The sequence below is a fragment of the Podarcis pityusensis genome, assembly GCF_964106645.2.
Source record: "Podarcis pityusensis genome assembly, chromosome: 11".
Taxonomy (NCBI): Eukaryota; Metazoa; Chordata; class Lepidosauria; order Squamata; family Lacertidae; genus Podarcis; species Podarcis pityusensis.
Genome location: NC_138036.1, coordinates 63,483,505 through 63,510,163, shown reverse-complemented (window position 1 = coordinate 63,510,163; position 26,659 = coordinate 63,483,505). Strand labels below are relative to the sequence as shown.

The following is a 26,659-nucleotide window of genomic DNA, read 5'->3' as shown; positions in this document are numbered from 1 at the left end:
TTCATGGGCGATCAAAGTCCTGGCAGGGGACGTCAGGAATGGGGGTAAGATGACAGGGTGGGAGCAGGAATGGGGGTCCAGAAGCCAGGAGTCAGGAAGCCAGGAGTCCGAGGGTAAGGAAGCAAGGAGTCAAGAAGCCGAGGTTCAAGGATCAGGAAGCAAGAAGCCAAACGCAGCAAGGCAGGAAACGTGTTGCTGTGGCAAAGAGCTGAAGGAAAATGCTGACCTTATATCCCTTCCCAGCTCTTGCCACCAGGTGCTGTGAGTTACCAATCAGCCTCACCTGTGAGGCTGCGCCTTGCCTCTTCAGAACAAACTTAGGAAGGCCTCAGTCCTGCAAAGTCCTATTGGTCACAGGGCCTGGCTCCTACACGTACACCTGACACTGAGTTTCAGTCTGATAAGGAAAAAATTGCCTATGTAATCAGCCAGCTGGAAGGCAATGCCGCTTATGGCTAGTAAGCACCATGCCCTATCACATCTGAGCGAGTTTCTGCAGATGATGAATTGTGTGTTTAAGAATGCAGCGGCAGAGCAGCAGCTGCTGAATCTACGCCAGGGCAATAATTCTGTCTCTGCCTATTGTACTTCATTCAGCTTGTTAGTTCAAAAACTGGGCTGGCAGCTAGACAGTAAACCTGTGGCTGCACTGTACCGGGCAGGCTTGAGTGAATTGATTTTGGACGAGTTTTCGAGAATAGGGCCTCCTGAATCCTTGGAAGAGCTTGTGCAATCGTCCTTGCAGCTGGGACTGAGAGAGCAGCAGAGGAGGACTTTTTACCATATGTGGTGGGATTGTAGCAAAAATTTTTGAAAATTGGGAAATGATATATAATGAGTTGAAGAAAATGTTCCATTTAACATTTGTTAAAAAACCCTGAAGCATTTTTGTTAGGGACTGTAGGAAAAGACCTGCCAAGGAAATTGAAAAATATTTTCATGTATGTGACAACGGCAGCAAGAGTTTTAATAGCACAAGGATGGAAGAATGAAGACACTCCGACTAAAGAACTGTGGCAGGACAGGAATGGAGATCTGAGACTGTGTGCATTTCATTCTCGGAAGTTGGGAAAGAGAATTGCTCACCATAAAGGAAGCTCTGGGCGTGTGGAGGCATCTGCTCAAAGCGGCCCAACACCCAGTAGAGGTGCACACTGACCACAAGAACTTGGGAGTACTGGAGAACTGAGAGGCACCTGAATCAGAGACAGATCCGATGGGCAGAGTTTTTTGCCCAATTCAACTTCCGGATAAGATATGTACCAGGACACCAAAATCAGAGAGCAGATGCTCCGTTCCAAAAGCCTGACTACTTGGCGGGAGAGCCAGACATCGGGTTGAAATATATGTTGAAACCAGACCAACTGCAACTGGCAGCGGCATGAGTAGTGGACCTCGCAAAGTTTAAGAGGCAGACGGTAGCGGATGAGTTCGTATGAGATAAAGTAGAAGCAATGTGAGGAAATGGGGACAGCGTTGAGGCCTTCAGTGAGAAAGACAGTTTACTGTTCAAGGGGGAGGCACTCTGTTTCGGCGGAAGAACTTCGGGCTTGAGTGCTACAAGTGTCATGATAACCCTACGGCGGGTCATTTTGGATACTACAAGGCACTGTATCAGCTCACGAGGTGATTCTGGTGGCCAAAAGTGCGAGAAGAGACAAAAGAGTATGTGAGAGTGTGAGAGACCTGCCAGCGGGCAAAAACGCTGAGGGAAGCACCTTCCGGATTGCTACAGCTGTTTCCCACCCCGCAAGGACCTTGGGAGACAGTCGCAATGGATTTCATCACAGATCTGCCAGAGTCAAGGAAACAGACCGTGATATGGGTGGTGGTGGTGGTGGACTTATTCACAAAAATGGCGCAGATGTTGTGGACCATGTGTTTAAGTTGCACAGATTGCCATTGAGGGTTATTTCAGACAGAGGTACACAATTCACTTCACTGGTTTAGAAGATGATACAGCTGTTGGACGTGGAAGTGTGCCTGACCTCATCAAGACACCCTCAAACCAAAGGAGAGTTGGAAAGAACCAATGCGATGCAGCAACAGTACCTTTGCTGTTATGTTAATTATCAGCAGGAGGGCTGGGTGGACAAGTTGGGACTGGCAGAGTTCGCCTACAATAATGCTGTGCTGCGTCAACCCAGCAAGCTCCATTTGTAGCCTACAGACAACTACAGACAACACCCAAGAGCATTCCCAGACCCTTGGAGTAACCTGTCGGTGTCGGCAGTGGAGCACCTTGTGGAAGAATTGCAGACCTTACACGGATTATTGAGGGAGCAGCTAGACACCACCAAGGCAGTGTACAAGAGGAGTGTAGACGAGCATAGATGGTCAGGGCCTGCAATCAAGGTGGGAGATCAAGTATGGTTGTACACCAAGGACTTGCCTCAGAAAGGGAGGTGCAAGAAGTTAGGACCACGAAGGGTAGGGCTGTTTGAGGTACTGGAACAAATTAACCCTGCATCGTTCCAGCTCAAACTACCAAATTCTATGAAAATACACCCCATATTCCATAGGGCTCTCCTATCACCAATCACACCAACCCATCAATATCAGAAACCTAGACAACCTCCTCCACCACAGGTAATGGTGGAGGGAGAGGAGATATATGAGATAGAAGCAATATTGGATTCTCAGCTCTGCAGGAAGAAGCTGCAATACTTAGTTGCCTGGAAAGGTTATGGGCCTGAGGATAATTATTGGCAGAAGGCAGAGGATGTGCATGCCCCATTACTGCAGAGAGAGTTCCACCACTGTTTCCTGCATAAGCCCAAACAAAGAGGGTGGAGGGAGGAGTTTACTAGTAGCAAGGAAGCAGACTAGGTTACTAGTAGCAAGGAATCTCCAGAGGAAGAGGAATTGGCTGCACCTGAGTCTCCACCTCCAGAGGAGACACCAAGAAGTAGGAGGCAATTAGAGCAGAGGTGGGCAAGAACGTGGCGTATATCTGGCCTGGGAAGGGTCAGAAGCCAGTCGAGTCAACTGACTCCAATGGCGAAGAATGAGTTGTGGAAACTTGGACTGCTGTAAGCTTGTTATTGAAGAATAAACCTCAGCTACTTAAACTGCCAGCGTCTTGTGTGGGAGAAGCGCAAAACCTGACATTGCCCAAGATTGGTAGATTTGAGACTGGGCAAATAGTTGGCCATATTGGCTGGGTGTAAAGATCTTTTTTTAAAGAAGCTTTTTAATGACTGCCTCTTTCAGCGGGTCTGGGAAGGCTCCCTCCCAGAGGGAAGCATTCACCACCCCGCAGTACCCATTGCCCAGCCCTTCCCGGCTCGCTTTTATTAGCCAGGATGGGCAAAGATCAAGGAGACAGGTGGTCGGTTTCACTTATCTAAGCAGTCTGTCCCCTTCTTCGTAGGTAACAGATTGGAATTGATCCCATGTAACATGACTAGACAGGACTCCAGCACTCTCCCACCCCGGCCCTGCTCCCACAGTGGAGTCTACCTCCTTCTGAATCTGAGTGACTTTATCTGCAAAAAACTTTGCGAAAGCATTGCAGGAGATCTTGGGGTCTATACCAGGCTCCGGCGACGAAGGTGGTTCCAATAAATTGTGAACCACCTGAAAGAGTCTCCTGTTGTTGTTTTCTGCAGATGCAACACAGGTGGTGAAGAAGGTCCTCTTCGCCATCGCCATTGCCACTTGGTAGGCTCCAGATTGAGCTCTAGGCCGTGTCTGGTCTGATTCAAAATGAGTTATCCGCCACCGGCACTCTAGCTGTCTCAGCGATTGTTTCATTGCCCTCGGCTCAGGGGAAAACCATGGTGCTGTCCAGACTCCATGCAATCGGAGAGGGTGCTTCGGAGCCAGACAGTCAATAGCCCTGGTTAACTCCGCATTCCAGAGGACAACCAGGGCATCAGCTGAGAGGCCATCAACATGGGATAAAACATGCCCTACCACTCTCTGGAAGCCAACTGGATCCATTAAGTGGCAGGGGCAGACCATCCGAATCAGTCCCACCTCCCTGCAGAGGGGATGGGTCGCAGAGAAGTCCAGTTGCACCACGAAGTGACCTAACCATGGCACTTCTTTTGTTTCGCTTTTACTTAGTGTCAGATCACCCACAACTGTAGAAGTGAACACCAGGTCTAATGCATGTACACGGCTATGAGTTGGGCCAAACTTATTCAGGGACAGCCCAATGGAGGCCATGCTTTCCACGAAGTCCCGCGTGGCCCCTTGTAAGTTCGTGTCGGCATGGATGTTAAAATCCCCCAGGACAACCAAACTAGATGTCTTCAGGAACACATCCGCCACGACCTGAAGCAGCTCGGGCAGGGAATCCTTGGTGCAGCAGGGAGGTTGGTACACGAAAAGGAATCCTGTACTGCCCCTATTGCCCAACTTCCAGAACATGCACTCAGAAAACTGGGTCTTCCCAAAGGATGCCCAGTGTAAATTACCGGTAGTGACTTCCTAAAAATCACTGCAAAAAATCCCACCCTGCCCATATGATCTGGGTTGCTGTGCGTAAGAGAAACCTGGTGGACAAGCAGCAGCAAGGACAGGCCCATCTGCTTCATCCAACCAAGTCTCTGTCACGCATGTCAGGTCAAATCCTCCATCCACAATCAGGTCGTGGATGGCAGTGAATCATTGACCTGGCATTGCAGAGCAACACTTTCAGGTCATGTGGGTTTCCCTTGCTGATTCCAGTATCTTTCCGGTCAGGACCAGACCTGGAGGCAGGGATAGTCTTCAAAAAACAACTAAACCTGCCTCTTCAGTAATGACACGGTCTGGTCCTGGCATAACGCCTCCTCTTGCGCGTGATCACTGAGATTGGGTGTCCCAATACATCCCCCCGTGGCACCTGCCCCAGCTATTCTGTTGGCTGAGGCCCACGCCCAGGCAGCCCTGAGCCTTTCCCCTTAAAAAGCAAAATACAAACTATACAATAACTTAACAAAATAGTGAAAGTAAAAACAAAGCAAGAACCAGTTATGCTAAAATTAAACTACTCCCCACCCCGACTAAACATTTGTCCCTCCCCAAACAAAAAGAAAATAATAAAATAAAATAATATTTTTAAAAACCCACCATTTGAGGTGCAGCAGATTAAGAACACTTTTAAAAATTTTAAAAACATTTTTGCCACTTGCTGCAGAGAGCTGCTCAGGGTATTAGTGAGTGTAGGCCCCGCCCCCTAGGCCCAATGGAATTGGCTGGAGGAGGGAGCGATCTTCCCAAACACTCACAGGAGCAGCAGCAGTGCTCTGGAGCCATCTCCGGAGCCTCTTAAGCTGTGGAAGTGAACAAATTTCACCTGCCCGCAAAGAGGCCTGAAGGTGCTTTGCTTTACCTGCTCCAGTTGTCGTCCCAATAGCTGCAGTTGGGCTTCTCCAGCCAGCCAGGTGCCATGGCTGGGTAGGAGGCTGAGTTGGCCAGCGAAGACAGAAGCAACAGCCCCGGCGGAGAAGCCGTGGATGGAGGTAGGGCAACTGGGGCATCGCTGGAGCTTTTACTCACCACCTGCTGCTGCTGCTGCTTCCGCTTCCTGAGAGGAATCGCAGAGAAGACAGAGCCACCCGCCAACGCACAAGCGACGGCCGCAGCCACTACAACAACCCACCTGAACGCCATGGGAGGAATGAAGGAGGGAGGCAGGCAGGCAGGTGGCAATGAAGAAAGCGTGCGGAAAAGGGGCACAGAGAAGGAAGGAAGGGCAGACTGAGGGAGGAGGAGGAAAGCGCAGCAGCAGCAGCAGCTGGCAGCCAGTGTCACACACCCCCTTCACAGTGTTGCCCGGCGTGGGACAAGATTGCTCCGTCCCTGAGGAGTAAAACGCCGCCATGTGAGGGAGAGGGAAAGTACGTGCGTGCTGGCAATCCACGTGGCAATTCCCGGACCATCCGTGGGCCGGATCTAGAAGGCAATTGGGCCCAACTAAAGAATCATGGCAAGGAAAATTGATGGACTATGCAGAACTGGCAAAACTGACATATAAGCTATGGGACAAGGATAACTAACTTTAAGGATGAATGGGAACCTTTCACAAAGTATCTGAAGAAGTAACAAAGCGAATTGGACTCCTTGGCAGGTTTTGAATAAACATCCACAATTTTTTTTACTGATAATAATCAGCTAAAAGGTTTGAGTAACATGCAGAAAATAGCAATATTAGAGAAACCAAAGACTGGAACTGAGGGAAGTCAAGAGGTGGGGGGGGGGGTTCTGGGGGGGAGGGGGGAGGGAGGAAAAATGGGGGGAAATAAGGATATGTTTTTGGATAATATATCTTGTTATAACTTTGAATAAAAAAAAATAAAAAATAGAAGGCAATTGGGCTGCGGGCCTTAGTTTGCCGACCCATGCCATAGATGGTAATGATAACCTTACTTGTTATGATATGTAACAGGTGTGCAAACTTCTGCAACAAATTCTGGACCTGAGGATTTCCCAAAAATGACCTACATGACAAAACATAATACATTGAACAACATTAATTAAAAAGTGACCAAGACATAAAGATATGGTTATAACATAATGCGTCAGTATTAAGCATTCATTTGAAGACAGGGTCAGGTTTGGATCAGGCTCAGGTCATGTAAATGCTAATTTAAAATATAAAAACTAAAGTTGACTTGTTAACAGAAATGGCTTTAATTGGTAGTACATGAACATTTTAAAAATATTTATTATTGCATTTAGATCTCACCATAGTTGATTTCAGCTTTTATTAGCTCGGCTACTATCTGATCTGTTTTGCCACCTAGTAAATATATGTTGTTATAAATTGGCTCAGTCTTACCCTGAAATTAATGGACTACTTTTAAATTTAAAATGCTGCCTATTTTTATTTTGGCTAGAAATGTACAATAAACAATCTCACCGGCATTGCACAGGCAGGGTCTTCTCCACACATAAACTGTATCTTAATGGTAATATTCCGGCCTGAAGCCAGGCGGTTTGCAAAATTCAGCCGTTGTGGATACACATATAGAAGATTTCTGGGGGAAATGAAATTTCAGAAAACCAAGAGATAATTTTATGTCACTTTTGTATTTCTTTAGAATTCTGTTCTGCCATTTGATACGCCAAATATTCCTGATGCAGCACATGTGGAAGGAGTTGAGGTGTCCCTCCTGACGGTTTGAACTTGACCCACACTGCACCAACTTGGGCCCCACACCGTGGGTGCCCAGCATGCACACACTGCGTGTTCCAGTGCCACCCACCTGGACCGGGGCCTGCACCTCTGCCATGAGGACTCTGGCCGCTGTGCAACCTCCATCTGTGGCCATAGTGGGCCCCAACAAAGGCCCCATGATGAAGACACAGGCCCCAGCCCAGTCACCACCATGGCACCTGAGTGCTGGAGTTAAGGCGGTGCTGGTGAGTGGCGGTGGCAGGGGAAGACGGCTGGGTGGTAGTGGCAGGGCGGAATGCTGGGTGGTGCTGGGGCGCCGCAGTGGGGGGGGGCAAAGCTAGTGGGCGGCAGAGGCTGGGCACCCACAACAAAAGAATTGTGGGTGCCAGGCACCCAGTGCCCGCTGAAGTTGGCACCAGTGCCCATGACTCACTTCTATAAAGCAGCTTGATAGACCTCCAACTTGCTATTAGACATTAGCATCACATTCTCCCATATCCTTTTGGAGAACTGAGCCAGACAAAGGCCGCTGGCCTCCTTGGCATTTCTCTGGATTATTTGGGGGTGGGCAACAGAGGAATGTATACTTTGATCCAAATTATTGATTTTAGAAGCAGAAGTTGCAGGAAGGAAACAGGGATTGCAGAGATTATGCTGGGAGACTCTCTGAATGTGTGTGTTGAATGCAAATTATGCATGTATGTCTCTGTGTGTGATGAATGCATGCATTTGAGTGGGATGTGCTGTACTGTGTGTGTGTGTGTGTGTGTGTGTGTGTACATACACACACAGTGAATAAGATGGGGATGCCCACTTTTGTCTTAGTCACACCCACTGCTGGCTTGCGACCCCCCGAGGAAATCTGGCCTTCAAGCAAAAATTAATAATCTTCATCTGTATTCTAGGACTTGCACCCCAAATTACTGAGTACACAGAACAGTGGTATGGAAACAGTAGGTTAGGCAATTTCAGTCATTTCTACTAGAGAAATAAAACTTCAGCAGGCCTCTGCAGGGAGGTGGGACAGATTCGGATGGTCTGCCCCCACCACTTAATGGATCCAAATGGTTTCCAGAGAGGAGTAGGGGATGTTTTATCCCATGTTGATGGCCTCTCAGCTGATTCCCTGGTGGTCCTCTGGAATGCGGAGTTAACAAGGGCTATTGACTGTCTGGCTCCGAAGCACCCTCTCCAATTGCATGGAGTCCGGACAGCCCCATGGTTTTCCCCGGAGCTGAGGGCAATGAAACAATTGCTGAGACAGCTAGAGTGCTGGTGGCATTTTGAATCAGACCGGACACGGGTTTGAGCTCAATGTCGAGCCTACCAAGTTGCGACAGTGATGGCAAAGAAGACCTTCTTCACCGCCTCTATTGCATCTGCAGAAAACAGTAGCAGGAGACTCTTTCAGGTGGTGTACAATTTAGTGGAACCACCTGCTCCATCGGGGCCCAGTACGGGCCACATGATCTCCTGCAATGATTTTGCAAAGTTTTTTGCAGATAAAGTCACTCAGATTCAGGGCCAGGGTGGGAGAGTGCTAGAGCCCCATCTAGTCTGTTACCTCTGAGGATGTGGACAGGCTGCTTAGACAAGTGAAACCAACCACCTGACTCCTTGATCCTTGCCCATCCTGGCTTATAAAAGCAAGCTGGGAAGAGCTGGGCAATGGGCTTGGCGGGGTGGTGAATGCTTCTCTCTGTGAGGGAGCCTTCCCAGACCCCCTGAAAGAGGCGGTTATCAAACCGCTTCTTAAAAAAACATCTTTAGATGCGGCCAATATGGCTGTGCTGGTCCTGAGGGTTAACCGTGCAGCAAGGTCTGAGTCCAGTCCGAGGTCGAGGGTGCAGTATGGAGGCTGTCCGTCAAAGCTGAAGCTGGGTTCAAGGCAGGGAGTCAGGTGAGGTCAGGAACTCTGGCAGAAGAGCAGGACAGGGTGCAGGCAGGAACAGGCTACCAACAATGTTGCTCCTGCAAACTGGGACTGGGGCTGGCTGGCTTTTATCTGCCCCGAGGCATAGGGCAGCCCTGGTCCACAGGTAACTCGCCTCTCCTGGCCTGGAGGCGAGCACTCCTCCTGCGGGAACTTAGTTCCCTCTGTCTCTCTGCCCTGAGCCTCTGCAGCTCAGGAGATGCTAGAGGGTTACCGGACCCAGAGGCAACCTCAGCTTCCCCTGACGGGGCTGAGAGTGGAGCACCTGCAGGCAATGGGTCCTCCATCACCTCAGGAGCCAGAGCAGACTCAGCTGGTGCCTGCACCCGAAGATCCAGCACAGGTGAGGACCCTTCAGGCTCAAGCCCCAGCCCTGGCTCAGCTGGTTCTGGAGGCGGGGACTCCTGTGCAGGCTGGGATCCCTCAGGTTCAGCCTCCGAGTCCGAATCCCAGGCCATCACAATGGCCAACTATTCCCCAGTCTCAAATCTTCCATTCTTGGGCAAGGTGATTGAGCGAGAGGTTGCTGAACAACTCCAGGCACACCTGGAAGAAGTGGACCATTTGGATCCCTTCCAGTCGGGAGTCAGGCCTCATCATGGGACTGAAACTGCCTTGGTCGCACTGGTCAATGATCTCCAGCGGGCTAGGGACAAAGGTGAGAGCTATTTCCTAGTTCTGCTGGATCTCTCAGCGGCTTTTGATATCATCGACCATAACATCCTTCTGGACCGTTATACAGTGGTTCCGCTCCTTCCTCCTGGGCCATGTTCAGAAAGTGGTGGTGGGGGGTGAGTGTTCAGACCCCTGGGCTCTCACTTGTGGGGTGCCTCAGGGTTCTGTCCTCTCGCCCATGCTTTTTAACATCTGCATGCAGCCACTGGGAGAAATCATCGGGGGTTTGGGCTGGGTGTTCATCAGTATGCGGATGATACCCAGCTCTACCTCTCTTTCAAATCAGAACCAGTGAAGGTCCTGTGTGAGTGTCTGGAGGCGGTTAGAGGATGGATGGCGGCCAACAGAATGTGGCTGAATCCTGATAAGATAGAAGTATTGTTCTTGAGGGACAGGAGGTGGGCAGGTGTGCAGGACTCCCTGGTCCTGAATGGGGTAACTGTGCCCCTGAAGGACTAGGTGCGCAGCCTGGGAGTCATTTTGGACTCACAGCTGTCCATGGAGGCGCAGGTCAATTCTGTGTCCAGGGTAGGGTATAAATAAGTTGTTGTTGTTGTTGTTGTTTTGAATGCAATGGGTGTTAATATCTGGCATGCACACCCTCTTAACATTTCACAGGTGGAAATGAGCACAAAATGTACTGTGTAAGACTCCTGTTTTCGTGTCAAGGATCACTACCACATTGCCCATCCACTGCACATTCCAAAAGTCTCAGCCATTTATAAGCTGTATTCATTCATTCATAGCCTATTCTGCACACACGTATAAGCAAACAGCACACTGAATAGACACAAGTGTTTTACTTATTTGCCTGATGATAGGCTGCTGACTATTCAAAACAAACCTCATCAGTTGAATTGTGCAATTGCAGGCAGCGTGCTGGATGATGTATTAAGTGTTCATGAACATGCATTGGCATGCACACAGACTCAGGACAGATGGCAGTTGTCTTCCGTACCCCCTGCCTAGTCTCACAGATTTAACCTTTCAAGACCAGGAGGTAAGATGGGGAGGAGGTCCAAGCAATTCTCCTTACCAGTATTTTAGAAGAGCATCCCCCCACTACCAATCTCTCCAAATGTGGACAACCATACATAACCAGAAGTCAGTGGCTATCCTGGGTAAATAAAGACAGTTGGGATATTTGCAGAGGGGCACTGAACATACAAGGAGGACATTTTTAATCCTTTCAAAAACCACTTAACATTTTATCCCGATTGTTCACAGTTGCAGCAATTCTCAAAAAAGGAGGCAGATTTCTTTATGGAAATGCAGTGGCTCCCAGGAAAGGAGCAAGACTTTTCTCAAATCCTCTCCCAGGGTGCATCTTGACTGGGCCACCCCACCCCACATGCAATAGTTCTTCTCTGTCACTAGAATTACCACAAATAAAGTTTGAGGAGGCATTCAGCAACCTCAGCTAGTTATACTTCAACATTTATTGTCTGATTAACTTTGCTATGAATTACTTTCCCTGTATGTCTTCAACAGCATTACCTGGTAATGCCAACTAGACAAGAGGTCTAGCTCATTTGATTTAGATGTGGGTCCTAATCCAGGAAGAGAATGGATTTACCTTGATCATGTTAATCCTCTTACCTATATACAGTATGGGGGACATAGACTTCTCGTACTGGAAACTCCAGAATCTCTTTATGAGGCCGGCTGCGGTTTTCAGGGAATGGCTTCACCAGCAACAACTCTGGGCTGAGACAGCAACTGAGACCTTCTGAAGCAGGGGAGATCTCCAACTTGAGCAATCCTTTAAACAAAATATAGTAACATGAAAGACAAATGCTTTATTAAAAATAAACAAGACAGAAGAAAATGCCAAATCTAACAAATGAGACAGGTCAATACACTCTGATTCACATATAGTCTCAGCATGTACACAGCCTGAGATGGCTGAGAGTGTGAACACTGGGTACACCATCCTCCACAGGATATTTAGCAGGAGGTGATTCTCACAGGACCACCTGTCATATGATGCAGTGGGGAACAAATGGGAATGGGGAGGAAAGGTAAAGCATTGATTAGGGAAAATTATAATCACATGACATGAACTGGGGTAAGGTAGCCTCAGCCTCAGCCCAGGAGAAGGAATGCTAAGAGAAGCCCGGGGTGGCAAGGCGAACAAATGAATCCATCAAGGCAAATACTCCAGCACAAATCCCTAATAGCAGGAATACTGCTTGCCTGCTCCAACACCTGAGGAATCCCAAGAAACAAACTTGGCCAGGTTTGGATAATCTTTCTCAGCTTGACAAACCAGGGTTTATGAAGCAGGGAAGGCGTACTGTGCGGAATGCTCTTCCTTCAGCCATCATCTTTAGGTATTTCATTCCTGACTTGTATTAATCCCAATTTCCTCACTGCGTCCAAAATGGTGGACAGTGGCTTAATGTCAGTGAACAAACCAGGATAATAAGCCATCGCTTATGGAGCTGGGAAAGCCTGTCTGAATCCAGTCACTGTATATGGCTGGACCTAGCTTTATTATTAAAAGTACCTGGTATAGATTTCACTCTTCTCTGCAAAGAAGACGATCTCTTGTAATCAGCTAAGAACTTGAATAAGTCTTCATCAGTCAGCCGATCTCCTTCCTGTAAACAGCGAGAAATTTGATAACAGTCTCACGATTTTATATATATAATCAAATATTTTCTTTGCAGCTAACTATATATGAAACACTATGACATAATGGCCCCTTCATGGATCACTGCCTTGCCGTGGCGAAGGGGCTTGAATAACTCAGAAAAGCTATGAACTATGCCATGCAGGGCACCCAAGATGGACAGGTCATAGTGGAGAGTTTTGACCAAACGTGATCCACCTGGAGCAGGAACCGGCAAGCCACTCCAGTATCCCTGCCAAGAAAACTCCATGGACAAAGACAACAGGCATATAAAAGATGCTGGAAGATGAGCCCCTCAGGTCGGAAGGCGTCCAACATGCTACTGAGGAAGAGCGGAGGACAAGTACAAGTAGATTCAGAGCTGATGAAGCGGCTGGGCCAAAGCCGAAAGGTCGCTCAGTTGGGGATGTGCCTGGAAGTGAAAGGAAAGTCCAATGCTGTAAAGAAAAATATTGCATAGGAACCTGGAATGTAAGAACCATGAACCTGGGTAAGTTGGATGTGGTCAAAAATGAGATGGCAAGGATAAATATTGACATCCTGGGCATCACCTCTCTTTCAAATCAGAACCAGTGAAGGCGGTGATGGTCCTGTGTGAGTGTCTGGAGGCGGTTGGAGGATGGATGGCGGCAAACAGATTGAGATTGAATCCTGACAAGACAGAAGTACTGTTTCTGGGGGACAGGAGGCGGGCAGGTGTGGGGGATTCCCTGGTCCTGAATGGGGTAACCGTGCCCCTGAAGGACCAGGTGCGCAGCCTGGGAGTCATTTTGGACTCACAGCTGTCCATGGAGGCACAGGTTAAATCCGTGTCCAGGGCAGCTGTGTACCAGCTCCATCTGGTATGTAGGCTGAGACCCTATCTGCCCGCGGACTGCCTTGCCAGAGTGGTGCATGCTCTGGTTATCTCCCGCTTGGACTACTGCAATGCACTCTACGTGGGGCTACCTTTGAAGGTGACCCGGAAACTACAACTAATCCAGAATGCAGCAGCCAGACTGGTGACTGGGAACGGCCGCCGAGACCATATAACACCGGTCTTGAAAGACCTACATTGGCTCCCAGTACGTTTCCGAGCACAATTCAAAGTGTTGGTGCTGACCTTTAAAGCCCTAAACGGCCTCGGTCCAGTATACCTGAAGGAGCGTCTCCACCTCCATCGTTCTACCCGGACACTGAGGTCCTGCACCGAGGGCCTTCTGGCGGTTCCCTCACTACGAGAAGCCAAGTTACAGGGAACCAGGCAGAGGGCCTTCTCGGTAGTGGCGCCCTCCCTGTGGAACGCCCTCCCACCAGATGTCAAAGAGAACAACAACTACCAGACTTTTAGAAGACATCTGAAGGCAGCCCTGTTTAGGGAAGCTTTTAATGTTTGATGTATCATTGTATTTTAATATTCTTTTGGAAGCCGCCCAGAGTGGCTGGGGAAACCCAGCCAGATGGGCGGGGTATAAATAATAAATTATTATTATTATTATTATTATCAGTGAACTAAAATGGACGGGAATGGGCGAATTCAGTTCGGATGACCATCATATCTACCACTGTGGGCAAGAATCCCATAAAAGAAATGGAGTGGCCCTCATAGTCAACAAGAGAGTGGCGAAAGCTGTACTGGGATGCAATCTCAAAAATGATAGAATGATCTCAATACGAATCCAAGGCAGACCTTTTAACATCACAGTAATCCAAGTTTATGCACCAACTACTGGTGCTGAAGAAACTGAAATTGACCAATTCTATGAAGACTTACAAGACCTTATAGAAGTGACACCAAAGAAGGATGTTCTTCTCATTATAGGGGATTGGAATGCTAAAGTAGGGAATCAAGAGATAAAAGGAACAACTGGCAAGTTTGGCCTTGTAGATCAAAACGAATTCTACAAGGAAGGCTCAAGCAGTATGTGGACCGAGAACTCCCAGAAGTGCAAGCTGGATTTAGAAGAGGCAGAGGAACCAGAGACCAAATTGCAAACATGCGCTGGATTATGGAGAAAGCTAGAGAGTTCCAGAAAGACATCTACTTCTGCTTCATTGACTATGCAAAAGCCATTGACTGTGTTGACCACAGCAAACTATGGCAAGTTCTTAAAGAAATGGGAGTGCCTGATCACCTCATCTGTCTCCTAAGAAATCTCTATGTGGGACAAGAAGCTACAGTTAGAACTGGATATGGAACAACTGATTGGTTCAAAATTGGGAAAGGAGTACGACAAGGCTGTATATTGTCTCCCTGCTTATTTAACTTATATGCAGAATTCATCATGCGAAAGGCTGGGCTGGATGAATCCCTAGCTGGAATTAAGATTGCCGGAAGAAATATCAACAATCTCAGATATGCAGATGACACAACCTTGTTGGCAGAAAGTGAGGAGGATTTAAAGAACCTTTTAATGAGGGTGAAAGAGGAGAGCGCAAAATATGGTCTAAAGCTCAACATCAAAAAAACTAAGATCATGGCCACTGGGACCATCACCTCCTGGCAAATAGAAGGGGAAGAAATGGAGGCAGTGAGAGATTTTACTTTCTTGGGCTCCATGATCACTGCAGATGGTGACAGCAGCCACGAAATTAAAAGACGCCTGCTTCTTGGGAGGAAAGCAATGATAAACCTAGACAGCATCTTAAAAATCAGAGACATCACCTTGCCAACAAAGGTCCGTATAGTAAAAGCTATGGTTTTCCCAGTAGTGATGTATGGAAGTGAGAGCTGGACCATCAAGAAGGCTGATCACCGAAGAATTGATGCTTTTGAATTATGGAGTTGGAGGAGACTCTTGAGAGTCCCATGGACTGCAAGAAGATCAAACCTATCCATTCTGAAGGAAATCAGCCCTGAGTGCTCACTGGAAGGACAGATCGTGAAGCTGAGACTCCACTACTTTGGCCACCTCATGAGAAGAGAAGACTCCCTGGAAAAGACCCTGATGTTGGGAAAGATGGAGGGCACAAGGAGAAGAGGATGACAGAGGACGAGATGGTTGGATAGTGTTCTCAAAGCTACCAGCATGAGTTTGACCAAACTGTGGAAGGCAGTGGAAGACTGCCTGGCATGCTCTTGTCCATGGGGTCACGAAGAGTCAGACACGACTAAATGACTAAACAACAACATGACATAGTGGGTGACTTAGGTTTGGTAGGTATCAATGTTCCATGTTCATGTTTATTATGTACCTTGATACTAATTATGTATCACTGTTAAATACAACTCACTTGTGTTCACTTACAAAAAAAAGCATTCAAAAAAATTATCAAAAAGAAATGCACAATCACAAAAACTAAGCAAAATACAATATATTCAAAATTTTACTCATTTTGAAAGGTACATAATTTGAAAAAGTAGGTTTGATGGGAGCCAAGTTATTTTAACTGCCTTGACAGAGGAGAACTTTTGTCTACTCAAAATAAGTCCTGCTGAATTCAATGGAGCTTATTCCCAGGGAAGTGGGGCTAAAGTTACAGCTTAAACAATTCATAATTCTGCAACAGAATTAAAAATGCTGAACTTTTTTTGTTTTCAATATTTATTAGACAAGAAAAACTCAGAAATTGCATACTGGTATTTTCAATTTCCTCTACATTACTACCCAAAAATACAGTGGTAAAAGTACTCCTCTTACTTTTCATGCTATTTTGTTAGGCTACTTGTTTCTAGGTGACTGGAGGGAGGAAACCATAAAAATCTTGAAGATGTCAGTCTATATTATACCTGTTTAAAAAATGTGCTGAAAGTCAGAGTGGTGTTTTTGAAGGTTGGCAAGGCAGGAACATCCTCCAATCCAAGGCTTCTTTCAGAAAGTCTTCTACCTTGCATTGCCATTGATTTTCTGTCACCAGTGGACCCTTTGCCTTCAGAGGAAAAATTTCAAATGCATCTTAGTTTCAATAAAAAAATGAATCACTTTACTATTGTTATGTTGCACACTTTCGGGATGTAAAAAACTGAAAGACCTCCTCATTTGCTTACATTTTCCATCACCTCATCTTGAAGCTGCAAGACATCACTTAATGCAGAATCAAACAATTGTATTAAATGTTTTAGCATGTGATAAGATTGCAAATGTTATTAACATATACGTATACATATATATATTTCAAAGAAGCAAGTCTTACATTTAAGTAGTATATAAATCAATAAAGAATATCACATACTTAATTCAAGAAAATTGTAAACACCTCCTGTCAGGGAAGAGTTAGAGTTAGAAGTTTCCAGTTTCCCAGAGGGAGAATGTTTTCCCCAAGGGGGGGAGGAGAGCAGTGAATCTAACAGAAGAGAGCAACAGGAACAACAGGGAGGGACAGGACGTTCCCAGGAAAGGAAAGGATTAAGTCCTATCTCAGATTCGGAGGAGGGAAGATATAAGCCAGCTCTAGCCAGGAGGTTAGAAAAAAGAGCAGGAAAGCGAAGGGAAGGGCGCCTTCGCCATTTTGAGGGTGGCTGGTCACGGAGAAGCAGAGCTCAGAAGGTATCTGAAAGAAGTGACTCTGAGGAAGAATAGTTAAAGTTAAGAACTGTTTATAAGATTGTTTTGTTAATACGCAATAAAAAGTTATAAAAGAACAAGAAGCGTTTGTGTGGTGATCTGAAGAGGACAACGACCAGGCCTGACAGAATACCTTCTGCTCTGCGCCTCTTCACTATAAGTAAAGAAGGAGAAGCCAAAATGGAGGGAGCTGTGGCGCCAGTTGGGCAAGGAGAAACCCCAGCGCTCCAGCTAACATTACAGGACTTATGGCAACAGAATTTACAGTTGAAAAGTCAAGTCGACATACTATCAGCAGCATTGGGAGAACATAGAACCATGTTGCAAGCGACGCAGGGAGATAGAGTGAGTAAAACATTTACTGTACGTCCACGTAGCTTCAAGGGAGAAAGCTCTGAATACATGGCTTTCAAGACAGAATTTTTTTACATAATAGAGATAAAGAATAAAGAATTTCAATCGGAGCAAGAGAAGGTTGCTTATGTGATTAATTTCTTGGAAGGACTGTGTTATACCCCTAATATCTCGGAGGGATGTCGCCCTAGGAAATCTACAAATTTTTCTGCAGTATCTAGACACGATTTTCTTAGACCCTGCACATGAAACAACCACAGCTAGGCAGCTGTTGAGAATGAGACAAGGAAAGGACACTGTGGGAGTTTATTGGTCCAACTTTAGTTTGCTGGTGCAGAAATTAAAATGGGATTAATAATAATAATAATAATAATAATAATAATAAATAATAATAATAAATTTTATTTATATCCCGCCCTCCCCAGCCGAAGCCGGGCTCAGGGCGGCTAACAACAATAAAACAGTACAAAAGTACAGCATAAACAACAGTCTAAAATCATTCGTTATAAAATTAATTAATTCAAGCCACTGGCAACCATTGGGCCAGAGCTCCGCGAAGATTGCCAAGGGAGGGAGTCAGGCTGTGCCCTGGCCAAAGGCCTGGTGGAACAGCTCTGTCTTGCAGGCCCTGCGGAAAGATGTCAAGTCCCGCAGGGCCCTGGTCTCTTGTGACAGAGTGTTCCACCAGATCGGAGCCACAGCCGAAAAAGCCCTGGCTCTAGTTGAGGCCAGCCTAACTTCTCTGGGGCCTGGGACCTTCAAGATGTTTTTATTCGAAGACCGTAAGTTTCTCTGTGGGGCATACCAGGAGAGGCGGTCCCGTAGGTACGAGGGTCCTAGGCCGTATAGGGCTTTAAAGGTTAAAACCAGCACCTTAAACTGATCCTGTACTCCACCGGGAGCCAGTGCAGCTGGTATAGCACCGGGTGAATGTGATCTCGCAGCGAAGACCTCGTAAGGAGTCTCGCTGCAGCATTCTGCACCCGCTGGAGTTTCTGGGTCAGTCTCAGGGGCAGCCCCACGTAGAGCGAGTTACAATAATCCAGTCTGGAGGTGACCGTCGCATGGATCACAGTGGCTAGGTCAGGGCGAGAGAGGTAAGGAGCCAACTGCTTAGCTTGGCGGAGATGGAAAAATGCCGCCTTTGTTATAGCTGCAATCTGCGCCTCCATGGAAAGGGAGGTGTCGAAGATTACACCCAAACTCTTAACGGACGGTGCTGGCACTAATTGCGCCCCCGCAAGAGATGGGAGTTGCCCCCCCAATCCCATATCGCCCCGTCCCAGCCACAGGACCTCTGTCTTCGAAGGATTTAGCTTCAACCGGCTCCCACGAAACCATCCAGCCACAGCTTCCAAACATCTAGTCAGTGCAGCCCTTTTTAGGGAAGGACTGAATAATGAGATTTTAGACCAATTGGCCGAAATGCCAGAACCTAGTTCCTTGGACTCTCTGGTCCGAACGTGCCTGCAATTGAGCCTACGCATGGAACGGAGGGCTAGTGAAAAGAAGGAACAATGGAGACCGTGGTGGCAGGAAAACAATATTATCGAAAGTACAGAGAGCAGAGCGGGCAACGTGCCAGGACGACAGCGGCCAGAGCCCATGGAATTAGGAGCAGCCAGACCCCTCCCCGTGACTACCACTTCCATGAGAAGAGGAAAGGCAGGGAGAGGAAGAGACATGAGACGTTGCTTCGTCTGCGGAAAACCAGGGCATCTAGCACGACAATGTAAAGGATGGGAGTCTCTATCTGGAGCAGACATGGGAGGAGACAATTGCCTGAAGGAACTGCATCAGGGAAACGAATGTCCCTGGCTGGAAATGGGAGCTTGCAGCCGGGTGGAGGAGCAATAGAAGGCTCTCACGCGGAACCACCTATCCCAGGACTAACGGTGAAGGTGCAACTACAACTTCCCAATGGACATAGGGTCCAGGTAGAGGCGCTGTTAGACTCAGGAGCGTCAGCAGATTTCATAGATCAGAAATTGGTACAGGAACACAAAATCTCTTTGTTACCTTTGAATTTCCCACTGCAAGTGAAAACAATCAACGGCAGACCGCTACTGTCAGGAGAAGTGATTTATGAGACTCTACCAATGAAAATGGATATGGGTCATCACTCAGAGACCAGGGCATTTCATGTGACCAAACTAGCTGGGCACCCGATGGTGCTGGGCATGAGTTGGCTCAATCGTCACAATCCGGTGATTGCCTGGCATCAAAGGTCTTTGGTTTTTGGTTTGATCTATTGTATGACACATTGTTTGGGGCAAAAGGGAAAAATCTTGGTGGAAGTAATGGGAACAGAGGTGGAAGGGAAGTTGATGGGGAATGAAAGTGAGATTCCATCACAATATATTGCTTATCGGGATGTTTTTTGTGAAAAAGAAGCAGATAAACTTCCACCACATAGGCCCTATGATTGCAAGACAGACCTAGTCCCTGGGGCACAGTTGCCACCAAGCAAGATATATGCCATGTCGGAAGTAGAATCTGCAGCATTGAGGGAGTTCCTGCAAAAGAATTTGCAGAGAGGTTTTATTAGAGAGTCCACAGCCTCGGGGGGTGCTCCCGTCTTTTTTGTCAAAAAGAAAGGGGAGGAAGGGGCACCAAGATTAGTATGTGACTTCAGAATCCTTAACAGCCAAATGAAGCCTCGCGTGTGCCCACTGCCACGTATAGATGACCTCTTAGAGAGAGTAAGGTCAGCCAAAGTCTTTACCAAGCTTGAGCGACGAGGAGCCTGTAAGCTGATAAGGGTCAGAGATGAGTGGAAAACCAGTTTTTGTACTAAATATGGTGCGTTTGAATTCTTGGTAATGCCTTTTGGCTTGCAAAATGGCTCAGGGGTATTTCAAACTTTCATCAATCACGTCTTAGCAGGTATACTGGATCAGTTCTGTGTCTCTTATTTAGATGACCTCTTAATATATAATGAAAGTATGGAGGAACAAGTAAAACATGTCACGCAGGTGTTAGAGAGATTGAGGATCAACAGGTTATATGTGAAGTTAGAGAAGTGTAAGTTCCACACACAAAAGGTGGAGTTCCTGGGGTATTGCATTTCCCACAAAGGGGTGCACATGGACACCAGTAAAGTTCAGGCAGTGGTGGAATGGGAGGCACCTAAAACTAAGAAAGATCTGCAGAGGTTTTTAGGATTTGCTAATTTCTGTCATAAATTCATAGGTAATTACTCCAAAATCACAACGCCACTGACTGTCTAAGAGGCAAGGGGCCATTCAGATGGTCTGAGGAAGCACAGAAGGCCTTTGATAAATTAAAGGCGGTGTTTGCTTCAGAAAAATATCTTATGCACTTAGATCCAAGTAAACGTATGAAGGTAGAAACTGATGCCTCTGATAGGGCTATTGGGGCTATTCTGCTGCAATAGGACAAGGAAGGGGACTGGAGACCCTGTGCATTCTACTCTAGAAAATTAAATCAATCAGAACAAAACTACATCATATTTAATAAGGAACTTTTAGCTGTGCATGCTGCCTTTAAAGTGTGGAGACATTTTCTGGAAGGGGCGTCACATCAGATGGTGGTACAAATGGATCATAAGAATTTAGAGTATTGGAGAACTGCTGGACAGCTAAACCAAAGGCAAATTAGGTGGGCGGAGTTTTTTGCTGGGTTTAATTTTAGGATTGAGTACATACCTGGGCATCAAAACGTTCGTGCAGACGCACTATCACGCAAACCTGAGTATATGGAAGGGGAAGCACCTCCCAAGTTGCAAGAAATGCTGAGATCGGATCAGTGGGGGTGTGCAGCTGTAGTAGTGGACGGCAGGGAATTCCAGAGATTGACAGTAACAGATGAGTTTGCACAAAAGAAAATGGAGGAACTGAGAAAAGGTAGAGGGGAAGAGGAAGGTTTCAAGGAAAAAGGTGGATTGTTGTACAGGAGAGGGGTGCTGTATGTACCTGAAGGTGAATTAAGAGGTAAAGTGTTGAGGCAACATCATGATAACCCGACTGCAGGACATTTTGGTAGAGAAAAGACCCTGTATCAAATCACATTCTGGTGGCCAAAGTTGAGGGAGGAGATAACACAATATGTAAGAGGTTGTGAAGTATGTCAACGAGCCAAGGCACCCAGAGCAGCTCCCGCAGGGTTGTTGCAACCTATGCCCATGCCGGGAAGGCCTTGGGATGTGGTGTCTATGGATTTTATAACGGAGCTACCGTCATCGCATAGGCAAACAGTGATCTTTGTGGTGGTTGACATGCTAACCAAGATGGCACATTTCATACCATGTGCCAAAATTCTGACCGCGCAGGAAACTGCAAAGATGTTTTTAGATAATATTTTTAGGTTGCATGGTATGCCATCACAAATCATTTCAGATAGAGGGGCCCAATTTACATCACAATTTTGGAGGAGGTTAATGCAGTTACTAGATGTGGAGCTAAGCCTCACGTCAGTGAGACACCCGCAAACCAATGGGGAAGCTGAAAGAACGAATGCAACACTACGACAATATCTGAGGTGTTATGCTGGTTGTTAGCAAAGTGGGTGGTTAGAGAAGTTGAGTCTAGCAGAGTTTGCATATAATAATGCAATGCATGTGTCTAGGGGCAGAGCCCCATTTGTGGCAAACTATGGCTTGCACTCAAGTGCATTCCCGGGTCAAGAGGAGCAGTTAGCAGTACCAGCAGCAGAACAAATGATAGAGGAGTTGAGGAGCATTCATGAGATATTGAAAGAGGATATGGAAGAAGCTAAAGAGGTTTACAAGAGAGCTGCAGACAGGCATCGGCGAGTTGGGGAAGAAATTCAAGTAGGGAGCTGGGTATGGCTGTCTACCAAGGGACGACCAATACAAGGGAGGTGTAAAAAGCCAGAGCCAAGAAGACTGGGACCTTTCCAAGTAAAGGTTTAAATTAACCCAGTCGCTTTCAAGCTTAATTTACCTGAAAATATGAAAATACACCCTGTATTTCATAGATCTTTATTCTCAGTGTTTGTACCAGCACATAAGTATCAAATTTCAAGGGAACCACCTCCTTTACCCACCATGATGGGGAAGAGGAGACCAAAGTGGAAGAGATATTAGACTCGAGAATAAGTAGGAGGAAATTACAGTATTTGGTTGCATGGAAAGGGTTAGATGAGAACTCATGGGAACCAACAGAAAAAATAAACGTTCCGGAATTGCAGAGAGAATTTCATAGAAAATATCCCCACAAGCCAAAACCCCATAACTGGCATCTTCAAGAAATTTTTGAAAAGACAGATAGTGAGGAAGAGGAGTTCATAGGGTTCGGTCCTTCAGAAACAGAGGAGAGCGAGGAGGAGGAGGAAGGGGGGCTTAGGGGAGGGGGTGATGTCAGGGAAGAGTTAGAAGTTTCCAGTTTCTCAGAGGGAGAAAGCATTCCCCAAGGGGGGAAGGAGAGCAGTGAATCTAACAGAAGAGAGCAAGAGGAACAACAGGGAGGGAATGCCTGTTCACAGGAAAGGCAAGGATTAAGTCCTATCTCAGATTCGGAGGAGGGAAGATATAAGCCAGCTCTAGTGAGGAGGTTAGGAAAAAGAGCGGGAAAGCAAAGGGAAGGGCGCCTTCGCCATTTTGAGAGTGGCTGGTCACTGAGAAGAAGAGCTCTGAAGGTATCTGAAAGAAGTGACTCTGAGGAATAATAGTTAAGAACCATTTATAAGATTGTTTTGTTAATACGCAATAAAAAGTTATAAAAGAACAAGAAGCGTTTGTGTGGTGATCTGAAAAGGACAACGACCAGGCCTGACACCTCCATACTTTATTCATTTCTATAACAGCCTTGAAGGAAATATAACCAGAGGCTGTGAGATTATAATTCCCCTGTTACAGGGCTAAAGGTCAAACTATGGATTGCCACAGGGGAAGAAAGCCTTCCCATAAGGGCTTGTTCCTCTCATCGCTATAAACTAACACATCAGTGAAGGCAGCAGCATGAAATTGCTGAATTACATCTCACTGAGAAGTTTAGTACTATTCCTTTGGGTCTGAACAGAGTCAATGGCTTCCCATCCAACTCTCACAACAAGTGTTAATAAAATAATCTTAGCAATGCTGCTGTAAAGGGTGACTGTGCCTATCTAGCGCACTTTTAAGCTCCAATTGAAGCCTGGAATTTTTATTTTCCTGTGGAGGGATGCATTGCCTTTGGAGAGTAACCTGTTATTTTTTGCCATACTTTTTTCTCCTTCATATACTTGTAAACTGCCAACTTCACGGATCTTCCAAAATGTGCTTTACAAATACAGGACACAAATTACATTATAATCTAGAGGCTGAAGCAAAGCCACTTCATTGACATTATATTTTTAAAACTTCCTGTTTCAATATTAATTCTTATGTACACATACACACAACATTTAAACTTACCATTTAAAACTTCTAACTCTGCTATATCTCTTTCAAGTGTTGAAACACTGAAGAAATTTGCTAAATTTATTGGAACCCAAGCAAAAGGCATACGATACTTTCCCAAACGTTGGCAAAAGGACTCAGCATGCACTTTTAATTTCTCAATTTTTTCTTTAGTCTGAAAGAAAGCAGAAAAGGGGATTAGCTAAAATAAGACATGGATCCAAACACTGTGAAAATTAGTTTGTAACACACACTAGCAACCTCTGTTAATTCCTCTATGGATGTCATAAATTAAGGTAGTTAGAACAGGGGTGGAGTGAAAAGCGAAGCGACAGAATAGAAGAGAGAAATAGCTTCAGAAATGGGATTGAGAAGGAGAAAAGTTTACTAAGTCTTTACTTTATTTTATTTATTAATCTATTTATTTCACAAGATTTATATACTGTTTTGATTGGACTCAAACCTCAAATTGGTTTATAAAAAAAACAAAATCATCAGTAGAAAAACAGATAAAAATGACTAAGTCAAAATGTGGGGGAATGGCAGGTGGAGCGTGTAAGCAGGGAGAGCAGGAACACCCCCCCCCCTGTTATTATACATAGATAAAAACAACAACAGTCCTGAGACACTGAATTTAGACTGGAATAGGAGCGCTTTAATAATATTTCTGGTTTAAGCTTTCGCAAGCCATCTTTGACAGATGTATCAGGGAAGCAGGTGTGCATTTCATGTAAAAATCTTTATTATATCATATGTACCTTCCCAACTTCACTTTCTTTTAGAACCAGGTAGGGTTCTGCACAATCTCCAATTTCACCTTGTTGAAGGACTTTTTCAATCTACCGAAAAAAGAAAAGAAAAGAAAAGAAAAAAGAGATTTCAAAACACCGAAAAGAAAATGAAATTTAATAAAGTACATTGCTAGTATATGTCAACATGGTAAAATTTGGAACATAAGCTATAGTTACTAATTACAACCTTGGTCAGTACTGAGAGAAATACTTTCCCTTCCTGTGCTGATGAGATTCAAAGGAGAAGAAAATGGAGAGATATTCAGACGTTGAAAAAGATGTACATGGAGTATTGTGGGATGGAAGTGCTAAACTGGTGAAAATTAATAAAAATTATTTAACCAAAAAAAAAAAAAAAAAGGAGGAAGTGCTGAGCTGGGGAGTGGAGGGGCTGAGTTAACCTTGAGAAACCAGCTATGCACTGAATAACAACCACAACAGCACTGCAGGCGCCCAGAAAGGAATGCCGCCCATCATCTTTGGAAATGGTGATGACTGATATAAATGGCAGAGGATAAGGTCAATGAAAATTATATACTAGAATTGTCATACACAGAATGAAATGAAAGCAGTATTATATTATCACTTGAAGCTTTACAAGTATGTATAGGCTTTAAATCGGTGTTTCTCTTTTTTTGTAATTTTAAAAAATTAATTCTCCAATATACCTCCAATAATAGCCAAATTATAACAATTCCCAAATTATACAATTCTCAAAATGCCAATCTACTTCCAGTTAATACATTTTAGTTAAAGTGGCTCTCTGCACGACGGTTTGGGTGCATTTCTGATCTTATATAACTGTGTTCTATAATCTTAATTAATATCAGTTACATTTCAGTAATAATAATAATCCATTAGCCATGAGGAGAATCAGAATTTACAGGGTTAAATAGTTCTGTGTGACGTCTCTGCATACTGAGGCATTGTTTCTTTCACATACGGGAATCTTTCTTTGTATGTGAGTTACTTTCACTTTTCGCTGATGAGCAGGAGAGAATGTCTGCTCGATCTCCCGGCTGATTTATTGTGTTTTTCTATACATGATTAAAGCCTTTTTAGATTAGCAAGAAGCTTGCGTACAGACTATGATTTATTGCACCTACACAAGGCACACACCGCTGCTGCGATACTCTGCTTGGAGCCAGGAAGAAGTCTGAAGACTCAGAGAGGCACAGGAAAGTGTGCTGGACACCATTCTAACTCCAGAACAGCTCCATTATTAATGATTTCCATTCATGGTATTAAAATATATAAATTTATAAAGCTTCAAGTGAGGAACTCAAACTATTATCTTTCTTTTGCCCTGTGTGTGAAAACTGTTCTATTCATGGAGATTCCTTCTTTCCATATATGGCACTGCCTCTTTTACTTCCCAGCTGTTGTTTTCTCCCATCACAGCTACTGGCAGAACTGAATCTCCAAGTTTCTCAGGGGTCTTATCTCTCCATCCCTTGCTTCGATGTCTTCAGAACAGGTGACAGTCTGCTAGAAACCATTCTGTCTCACTAATAAAACACGTTGCAGATCTTCGCCATTTCCCCCTCAGCCTAGAAAAAGGTGGGCAGTTTTTGAACACGCTGAAGATTTAATACTCCTTTCCAACTCCCAGAATCTCTGCAGCGCTCTTATCACAGTCCCCCAAATTATTTTCCTTCCAGCAAGAGATTTATGGCTCTGTTAAACTTTATCTTATATTACATTCTGTCAGTAGAACACACAAATCTGTCTCTTTTTCCTTGTCTGTTTTTTTAAACAGAGGTGAGGGGAATTACTCTGTCTTTCCAACACATCATACTTGAGCTTCCCCTCCCCCTCCTTTCTTCATTTCTGATCACACACAGTTTCCATTTTTGCTTGTTAATATCAATATTACGCCTACGTCCCTGCCTCACTTGTAAATATCTTTTTATCTTGTATTCTGGAGAGGGTTGCAGAATCATAAATATATAAAAGAAACTTAGAATAAACAAGCCATAGGCTTCCCTCTCCCCAACTGACTCTCACGCCGAAGAAAATCTTATCTCAATTCAAACCTTTGATCCATGCAGCCGATATGACTTGCAATATGTTGTTGCAACCCTTTTGCAGCACGTGCCGGTACTTTAAAGCCAATTAAAAATCCAATTTAACAGAGAACCTCTGCTTCCTAATGGCAGCGTAGGAGGGTTTTCACCAGGCAAAGTGCTTTTGAACTCATAGCCTCGCTGGCCCCCGCAATCCATGCTGGAGTGAGAGCCAGGTGCCAAGACGGACTGCAAGTGAAGCCCATTACCCCCATCCCTGGGGGGAATTTGCAAGAATGATTTACCCTC

At 45.6% G+C, this 26,659-nt stretch overlaps 1 protein-coding gene across 4 annotated transcripts in view; it reads right to left on the bottom strand.

The window, feature by feature from the left end:
* The window catches only part of DOCK8 (dedicator of cytokinesis 8), a 145,493-nt gene that overhangs the window by 83,308 nt on the left and 35,526 nt on the right, over positions 1-26,659 (bottom strand). For all 4 annotated transcript variants that reach the window (XM_080972197.1, XM_080972196.1, XM_080972199.1 and 1 more), the window contains 7 exons: positions 24,312-24,392; positions 23,569-23,728; positions 16,064-16,203; positions 12,229-12,322; positions 11,319-11,481; positions 6,854-6,971; positions 6,361-6,431 (listed from right to left, as the gene is read on the bottom strand). In XM_080972197.1, coding sequence (XP_080828323.1) covers positions 6,361-6,431; positions 6,854-6,971; positions 11,319-11,481; positions 12,229-12,322; positions 16,064-16,203; positions 23,569-23,728; positions 24,312-24,392 — 827 coding nt within the window. The remainder of the gene's footprint in view (positions 1-6,360; positions 6,432-6,853; positions 6,972-11,318; positions 11,482-12,228; positions 12,323-16,063; positions 16,204-23,568; positions 23,729-24,311; positions 24,393-26,659) is intronic.